This window comes from Salvelinus namaycush, chromosome 3 (assembly GCF_016432855.1).
Source record: "Salvelinus namaycush isolate Seneca chromosome 3, SaNama_1.0, whole genome shotgun sequence".
In the NCBI taxonomy this organism is placed as follows: Eukaryota; Metazoa; Chordata; class Actinopteri; order Salmoniformes; family Salmonidae; genus Salvelinus; species Salvelinus namaycush.
Window position 1 is genome coordinate 21,679,246 of NC_052309.1, and position 9,971 is coordinate 21,689,216.

At 42.3% G+C, this 9,971-nt stretch overlaps 1 protein-coding gene across 1 annotated transcript in view; it reads right to left on the minus strand.

Moving 5' to 3' along the window:
* LOC120043605 (unconventional myosin-XVIIIa-like) overlaps nt 1-7,417 on the minus strand; it is a 94,913-nt gene extending 87,496 nt beyond the window's left edge. Inside the window, exon 1 of the mRNA XM_038988170.1 lies at nt 6,425-7,417. Within this exon, the coding sequence (XP_038844098.1) occupies nt 6,425-7,417 (993 nt within the window). The remainder of the gene's footprint in view (nt 1-6,424) is intronic.
* Between the last annotated feature and the right edge of the window lie 2,554 nt (nt 7,418-9,971).

The window sequence follows — 9,971 nt, forward strand, 5'->3', positions numbered from 1 at the left end:
TATATATATTTAAAAAATATATAATTTAAGTAAATCGGCATGGGCTTTTTTTGTCCTCCAATAATCGGTATTGAAAAATCATAATCGGTCGACCTCTACATGATATATATTTTTTTTTGCTACTGCTCGACAAAATAAATCAGTTGACCAACAGCCTATTGACCAAACAATCGACCAGTGGACGAAATGGGGTCAGCCTTACTAGTGTACTGCAACTCATTTCCTCTTTATCAAATTACATACACGGTATCCATGCCAATGGATCATCTTTTTATTGTTCGAGGGCAATTAAAGCCTGATCATTCTTGCACAAATAGCCACCCCATAAAATCAACAAAATGGAGTCCTACAAACTGCACCACTGACTTGACCTAGATCTTATTATAACCTATTAACAGAGTTGCTGGTTGGTTCTAGGTCACACTCTCATGCAATCATTTCTTAGTGTTTGGTCATGATCAGTGGTATCTGGGACACAGTACCAGGGACAGGAATACTAGTAAAAGAGGACACACCATAGACCAATTAATTTTAGGCATCAATAGGCTCCTAAAGATCTCTGGTTGTTTAGGTGTGTGATGAGATGGGCAGTTTGAACACTCATTAAAACTGGACCATGTGAAGTATACACACCTGTTTCATGGTGCATCCAATAAAACAGTTTCTAACAGTCCTGTTCCTGTGACAAAGGGAAATCACACTCCAGATGTCAAACACTTTTGCATTTCAACATCTTTGTACCCCATCAACTATGGATTGAAATTGCAGAGAACCAATGTGATGCAGAGTTACAAATCCTAATGAAGGCGCTCTGATGGGATGTGTTGGTTCAGACCAAAGTCTATGGAGGAGCTAACAGATGTTTAGAATGGAGACGCGTGTTTTTATGAAACAGTCAAAGAGCTCTCCCTCCCAGAGGACACCTCTGAATTGAATGAAGTGGTGAAACCTGAAAGGCAGCCAGCTGAATTCAAGCCAGTTAACAACTCCACTGTCAGAGGTTAAAACAGACATACACATATCTTCACAGATCTGAGTGGAGAAATGAGTCTGGCTGTATCTTTCCTGACAAGTTCCCTGCAGGTCAGGGATGGCTCATTAAAGAATAAATTACCCAGTCAGAGTAATAGCAGAAAAGTAAGAACTCAAGGTACCTCTCCTTGACACCCGCACACACCAGACTTCAAGAAATACTTGACATTTCCTCCCCACAGGAAAAACAGAGTGGGATAGAATGAACAGCAGATTGAAATCCCAGAATTTTGTTCCACTATATCAAAGAGGATACCTCAGGGTAGAAAAACACATAGGAGAAATGGACAATGAAAATTAAATCGTTGGTAGTAGTGTGGGCTTTGGCATGAAACAACTCGTTACGTTCACATCAGATCATTTTTTATAAAATCATAATTTCTTTGGTTTAGATAAAATAATAGAATGGGTAATAAAAAAAAAAATTAAAACAAGACTGTGGTGAGACAGCACATGTGATGAGTATATTGTAATGTTCACAGTTCCCTTACGTGTAAGCCTCTGAGCATCTGGTTGCCAGGTGTGTGGATCCTGCCTGTCAAGACTGAAACTGGTGGTGGCTATGGGAGAGTAACGGGAAACACAACCCCTTCACCATTCACACTGCTTGTTTATGTGCAGTCCAGTGTCACACAAAGTACAACATTCCCACCCACCCCCATGCATTTAAAGCTAGTGTCCTTCATTGAAACCATAAAAGCGGTAAAAAGCTGAGGGATGGACCTGGTAGAAATGTAACCACTCAAATTCATAGACAGAGCTATGGATGCAAGGGGCTGACCATCCATTATCAAAATTATAGTTTTAACCATGTTGAGGCTATACAGTGTTTACATTATTTACAAACATTGTAGTTAAACAAGCGTATATTTTGGGTTCTGATGGGGTACGATAGTTGAACTAAACTCATGTTGCATTTATAAGTTATATTCTTTAAGAATCAATGGGTATATATATATAATTCATTTATAAGCCCAAAAATAGATGTAGCAACTACAGATTCTAGCTTTAACTAGAGGTGACCTGCTCACACTGGCAATATTAACACATTCTTCCAATCTTTACTAACGACAAGCCACTGGCTTTGAGTAAAGCCAGAGTGTCTATGTATGCGCATGACTCAACATTATACACATCAGCAACTACAGCAACTGAAATGACTGCTACACTTAAAAAGCTGCAGTTTGTTCAGAATGGGTGACAAGGAATAAGTAAATGCAACAGTCCTAAATATTTCAAAAACCAAAAGCATTGTAATTGGGACAAATCATTCACTAAAACCTAAACTAAATATTGTAATAAATCATGTGGAAATTGAGCAAGTTGAGGTGACTAAACTGCTTGGACTAACCCTGGATTGTAAACTGTCATGGTCAAAACATATTGATACAACAGTAGCTAAAATGTGGAGAAGTCTGTCCATAATAAAGCGCTGCTCTGCCTTCTTAACAACCCTATCAACAAGGCAGGTCCTACAGGCTCTAGTTGTGGCACCTGGACTACTGTTTAGTCGTGTAGTCAGGTGCCACAGAGGGACTTAGGAAAATAGCAATTGGTTCAGAACAGGGCAGCACGGCTGGACATTGGATGTACGCAGAGAGCAAACAAGAATAATATGCCTGTCAATCTCTCCTGGTTCAAAGTGGAGGAGAGATTGACTTCATCACTACCTGTATTTGTGAGAAGTATTGACATGTTGAAAGCACCAAGCTGTCTGTTTAAATGACTAGCACACAGCTCAGACACCCATGCATACCCCACAAGACATGCCACCAGAGGTCTCTTCACAGTCCCTAAGTCCAGAACAGACTATGGGATGCTCACAGTACTATATAGAGCCATGAGTACATGGTACTCTATTCCACATCAGGTAACTGATGCAAACATTAGAATCAGATTTTTTTTTTTATATATATAAAAAAAACAATTATAAAATAGACCTTATGGTACAGCAGGGACTGTGAAGCAACACAACCATAGGAGCAGACAAATGCATACACACACACACATGGATTTTGTGTTGTAAATATATGGTGGTGGAGTACAGTAGGGGCCTGAGGGCACACACTTCATGTGTTGTGAAATCTGTTGTGAATGTATTGTAATGATTTAAAATTGTATAACTGCCTTAATTTTACCAGACCCCATGAAGAGTAGCTGCTGCCAGCAGCAAATGTGGATCCATAATAAATACAAATGTTTATCTACATACTTGTAAGAGAAGGGCACTAGTTTTCAAATCGACCACAGCAAATCTTTCTCCAAGGATATATATTTTTTAAATAGCTTATTGACTACTTTTGAGGAATTGGGATGTCAAATGGATAGTGCCGTGTTCTGTGCAGTTCTATTTTAATTTAGACTTTAGGTAGACTGTAGTACTGAGCAATGCCCACATTCCTGGGCAATGCAGGCAGAAATCCAACATTCCACACACCTTGCCAAAAAATAAGGAAATGGACTTTGATACTATAAATACTCTCAAATTATATATCTATTGCAACAGGTAATATTCAGTTGGTTGGCTTGTACATTATGAAGTAAATTAATCACGCAACTTGATGGCTACAGATGATTAAAGTTCACCAGCTAGAACAGGAACCAGAGAGAAGATCCTCTCTTTAGAACTCAGAGATCCATCTACCCAATCCATTCTAAACTCTGATAAACACATAGTTAAATTCCCCCTCTAGATGCTTTAACCATCTGGAAAAATACACATTCCCATGACAGCTCAATACAAACCCAAAGCTGGCCAAAGAGGAACAGTAGAGAATGTCCACAATACAAATATAAAAAAATGGATATGCCAGTAACGGTGCGTGGGTAAAATCACTGGGGAAGCCAAGCCAATTCATATGCCTTGCAACTGTGATACATATGCCAAAAAGCTGGTGGCAGAATAAATTCAACCACAGCTTTGTTTTATCACAGAACTGGATAGGAACCTCTGTCCAGTGAAGACCACAAAGCATATTGCATGTACAGTAACATTAGCAAGTTAATGTTTCCGATATTGTCGGACGACTAAATAACGATTGCTTTAGAACCACAGGGAGTTACCGCAAGTCGCAAAGGAAACAGGAGCTGCCTCCACTATTCCAGCACCATTTCAACATTATCAAATCACCTCTGCTTAGTCTAAGTGCTAACAAAAACAATTTAGTCCAATCAATGTAAGCTAAATATGATGTGGCTCTCCATTGTTCTGATTTGTGTGTGTGTGTGTTCGTGCAAGTAGAAAAACATGTTGACTCACCCTACTTGTAGAGAAACACCAATGCCATCCTCTCTTTCATGTTGACGAAACGGTATATCACTCGGTCATACGGTACACGCTTTTATTTTTTGTTATCCTAGAATTAAGGAAAACCACAAGTCTAAATCCCCATCTCCATCCATGGCTAATTTAGGAACGGGCCAAATTTTAGCTAGCTAGCCTCTACCAGAGGACAACACAATGAGATGCAACAATTCAAGTTTTTCTGTCAATGACATATGCTCTCAATGGGATTTGATATGAGTGATGCCAAAATACAAACTGGCTTCCCGTGACAGTTTCTTATTTTGGCGCTCCAGGACCATTCACAGTTTAGCTCAATGCTGATTGGCAAATTTTTTAATACTTTTTTTGTCAAGGGAGGCCAGATCCTTGCTAGCTTCCCTTGCCTTCAATGCTACGGGCAGCAACAATGTCATACTGGTTTGGACCAGACAGCATCAGATAGATGGCCTACACGTACAAAGAGGCACAGTTTCACTCGCTCAGATGCTTTCTCCTGTGAGATACATTCACCCACTTGAAAATTATTAAACACAGAGACAAAATGATTTAATCTGTTTTATTTATTTTTATGTGAATTTGGGGGGGGGGGGGCTTCGCTTCCCTTGGCATCCATGAATACATGCCACCGGGATATGCTCAACTACAGCACATGATATAAATCATAAGACCAGTCCAGACCTGCTTGGTGTATTGAACCTGCCAACAATACCCCAGTCAGTGTCTATCTGGAGCCTGAGTCAGTGGGACATCTGTAACTAGAGGCCATGGGCCTGCTGGGTGGTTGGTACTAGGCTTCTTAACTGACATACCCACTCACCTGGCCCAGCAGGGGGGGGGGGGGGGGGGGGGGGATCTGGGTACACATATGGGTAGAACCTCAGAATCACCCTAGCAGCAATGAACCAGGATACAGACTTATACTTAGTCTAGGGAGTGGCAAAGGCTTGGAGACCCTCCTCCTTTTCATCTTGTCTGGAGACTTGAGTGATGACCAGCTTTCACAGGCCTTTACCCTTTACTCAAACTCCTGCTGAAGCCCTGCCACCGCTGTGTTTGTTAATTGGAACAAAGCAGCAAAGAATGTGCAAGGTCCTTACTTGAGTTCGTGGTGTCCCTAAATCTCTACAGAACAAATGGGCATGCAATAGCCACTGCTTTATTTTAGAATGATCTTTGAGAATAGGCCCTAATAAGGAGAAATGAAAAGAGAATATTGATATTTTGCTGCAGAATCTTGTAAGTAAGTGTTGGAGATGAGCAGGAGTGACAGACGAGTCCTGCCAGAGAGATAACAGTAGAAAGACCTGCTACACAGGAACATGGGAGTGTGCGTGGGGTTGAAAGGTTAGAAGTGGGAGGTTCAGGACAGAGCTTGTATCCACACTTCCAATTGCCAAACTAACACACTATAAAACAGACATATAGTAATGACCAAAAGTCCATAAAATCATTATGAAAACCATAACAATATGCTTCTCTTTTAACTACTGCAGTGCAACCAAAAACTTATGTCATGAGATGTTACAGAAAACATCAAACTGGACCTTGACTTGTCATTTCAAGAGCATATGGCCATGGGGCTGTTGTAGTCATTGTGCTATTGTCCTACAAAACTCCTCTCCAACTCTCCTTTGTTTGGTGTCAAGGGGGTGGGGGGGGTTACATACACTGTACAGTACACACAGAACAGGGTCATCAAGCCTCTCCAAAGGAGGCAGCTCCTCACACCCGACATTCACCCTCTCTGTGACATGACTGTGGAACCATGTGGATGTGTGGTTACATAAGAGGCAAGCATCCCTGCTAAAGATTGCCAAACAAAATAACGTGTTTAGATGATAAAAGCATGTAACATGTGCAGTAGTCAATCTGTAAGATAATTAAATACCCACAATCATTCGGAAGGAACCAGCCTTTCCCAACAGAACCTTCACAAATTCTCTCGATGACATCATCATCAGCAAAGACACCACTGATATGTGGAATCTATTACTGGCAATATCTCAGCAACATGAATCTCACAGAGAAACAGCAGCTCACTCAGGCTGGTTCTTCAAATGGACTGCTATAACATTGTTGAACAATCATGCTAAATTAGGTACTTACATCGTAGGCCTCTCTGCTGTTCCTCAGCCAGCAGCGGCTCAGCTCACTCAGCTCCACAATGGGCTGCACCTTCAGCCTCACAAAGTCCCCAGACTGACGGATCTTCTCCACGATCTCGTCCCGGCTCTTATTCTCCACGTTGTGCCCGTTGATCTCAACCAACCTGTCTCCAGGCACCAGACCCAGCGCCAGGTCCTTGGTCCCGGCACCAGGCTCAGCGAAGTGAACCACGCGGCGGTAGACCCCACCATCAGGCTGCTGGTCCAACATGGTTGTGCGGCGCAAGGAGAAGCCAAAGTCTCCTGTGTTGCGGCGCTGTAGCTCCAGTTCCCTGAGCTCAGGCATGGGCGGCGCCAAGACGCCAGGCAGCTGCAGGTCTGCCGGGAAGGTCTTCTCCACCACCTCTGGGATATGAACCCTCTTCCCAGCCCTGCCGTGGCCCTGGAGATGCAGATGGGAGTCATGTCTGTGGTGGTCAAACACCTTGTTCTCTATCTGGGGAGATGGTTGTGTTGAGCTTGGTGTGGAGGCCTCAGAGACACTCCCCTCTTTGTTTTTCTGGGAGGAAAAGCGCTTCATGACCTGGCCCACCTGGGAGTGCTGCTTTGCCAGGCTGCCGAACTTGGCCGCTCGCTCCTTAACAGAGGTGCGACGGGGATCCTGTCCCCACTCCCCCTTGATGTCATCACTGGAGCTGGCGGCACTCATCTGGCCCAAGTCCAGGACCATGCTGCCACGGTTGCTGAAGCGATCAGCATCTAGATCAGTAAAGCTGAGCTCTGTGTTGCTGGCTACCTTGATAGGGATGGGGCTGGAGATCTCCAGCTTGCCTTTGTTGTCCCGCTTAGAGCCTCCTCGGTGGAGGTTGAAGAAGCCCCGCCTCTGGCTCATTTCCTCCAGACTATTCAGCTCTGCCTGGGACATCCTCTCCTTTTTGTCCTTCTTCCTCTCATCCTTATCCTTGTCCTTGTCTTTCTTGATCAGATGAAACATATTTGGCTCCAAATAGCAACCCCCTCAAGGTTGGTTTGTGTAGGTTTAAACCAGGGGGGTTCCATACACAAGTTAAGTTTCAGTTCAGGCTTTCAACCCTGGTCATGGAAGCATCTGGGTAACAGTTAGGAATGTCATCAACAGAGGGGCCCTGAGGAGAGGAGACTATAAAGTAAGTCTTAGGCTAGGCAATAATCCAACAATCATCCAATACAATGGCAATGAGATATCATGTGTCATGCTCATGGCTAAAGACAAAGACTCATGACATGCAAGAAACCTGTGAAATATAATGCATGTTTATCCAGAACATATGGGTATGAGTCAGCTTTACAAAGCAATGCATTTCAATGTGTCAATTAATTTAAAATCACCAAGGGCTAGGTAGAAGAAACCAGACACTGTCGTTGTAGCGAGGGTATCACATGTAATAGAGGCTGCCTTTCATTAAATAACAATGTTGCTTCTTCTCTCGGTGAAACTTTTCAAAACCACTGCACTGACACGTGATTTTACGAGGACACTTTTCTAAAGCAGATTATTATGTGGTTTCCTAAAGAAGTTGGTATGCTGATGTCTTCGGTAATATTTAATTGATGTGACACAAATACTATTATTTGGAGGTTGTCGGTGGGAAGGATATGGCACTTAATAATGCAAAGAGAGTGTGTCCCTGTGGACCCTTCATTAAAAACGAATGTGTTCGAAGAAAAGAGACCAGTAGGAGTTCTGTGTTTCTGAAGTAGACCCCCTTTACACCAGTATAGTCCCAGTCCTGAGGAGCCAAAGAATATGGCTAGCTATCACAGCGAAACTATTTATAAATCTGTGTATGAATCATCATCTTCCAATCAGGTTGCTGATTCATTCACTTCCTGACCACCTCACTCCAGCCCCACTGTTACACATCAATTAACCTACTGATCCTCCCCATGCGTTTCGTGCCGCATGGCACTGCATTGAGAAGCACATGCATGCAAACACTGAGTAGACAATCTAAAAACTAAAGGACTAAATACAAACCGGCAATATCACAGTAGCCTATAATGTCTGCAATGCGATAGCGTATGCGAGCCACTTGCCCTATAACTATCCACAGTGAGAAATAATAACATTAACGTAAATCAATGTAACCAGTTTGGTTACACCTGAAACATATCCCTAACATAATTGATACATTGTCGCTGTCTACTCGTGTATCCACTGCTGTGGATAGGGTATTGTCGCGGCTAGTAACAGTTTGGTCATAATGCGCTCACATTAAGCTACTTTGCCTTCATTATCACACCGGTGGCTTCAGATGACAAACAGTTTCATCGAGAGAGGAAAGATGTACAGACCCGGGTCTATTTATGTATTTTATCAGGGGACTTGTAGGTTACTCACCACTCAGTGATATGCAGGTTTAGAGTTGGTGAACTGTCCGATGAAGGGTTGAGAGAGATTGTCAGTAGCTTTTCACCAGTTTACTGTAGTGTCGATGCAGGGCGGTCGAGAAGTCCAGTCTTTTAACGCAATAGTGACCGTCAGCCGGTTCGCAGTGACACCTCCTGGCTGATTTGAGGACATATAGGGACCCAGCCTCAGCCCAGAGAAAAAGATAGGCGGGATCATAGACTGATTGGGATACAATGTGGTAGTAGTCTGTTGACTAACCTGTGCATTTAGCGTACTATAGAACAGGGCTCTTCTACCCTGTTCCTGGAGAGCTACCCTCATGTAGGTTTTTGCTCCAAACCCAGTTGTAATTAACCAGGAGTGAAAACCTACAGTATTGTATCTCTCCAGGAATAGGGTTAGAGAGCCCTGCATCGAATGATTGTGTGCAACAACAAAAAATATTATGTTGGTAGAAGCATTGACAGGTTATAGGTCCCTACTGTAGGCTACTGATACAGGCTATTGTCCGTAATTTCATTAAAGTAATAATGTCAAAAGTAGCCTGGCCTCGGCTATTTTAGCCATACTTCATAACTTTGTCAATTTTTTTCCAATTGAACAGGCTCATTTTTGATAGAAAATATTATGTAGGATCTTTAACAATTAAACAAAAGTTTGTAAAGTTAAACTCAGCAAAAAAAGAAACATCCTCTCACTGTCAACTGTGTTTATTTTCAGCAAACTTAACATGTGTAAATATTTGTATTAACATAACATTCAACAACTAAGACATAAACTGAACAAGTTCCACAGACATGTGACTAACAGAATTGGAAAATGTGTCCCTGAACAAAGGGGGGTTCATGCAGATGAGCAGGGACCCTGGGCATCTTTCTTTTGGTGTTTTTCAGAGTCAGTAGACAGGCATCTTTAGTGTCTTAAGCTTTCAAAACTGTGACCTTAATTGCCTACCATCTGTAAGCTGTTAGTGTCTTAATGACCATTCTAGGTGCAATTTTGGAATTTGGCTGTGCACCAGGAGTTTTTCTCTTGTTATATCAGTCACTGAAAGTCACTCAATTAATGTTTATTAATTGTTTATGGTTCATTGAACAAGCATGGGAAACAGTGTTTAAATCCTTTACAATGAAGATCTGTGAAGTTATTTGGATTT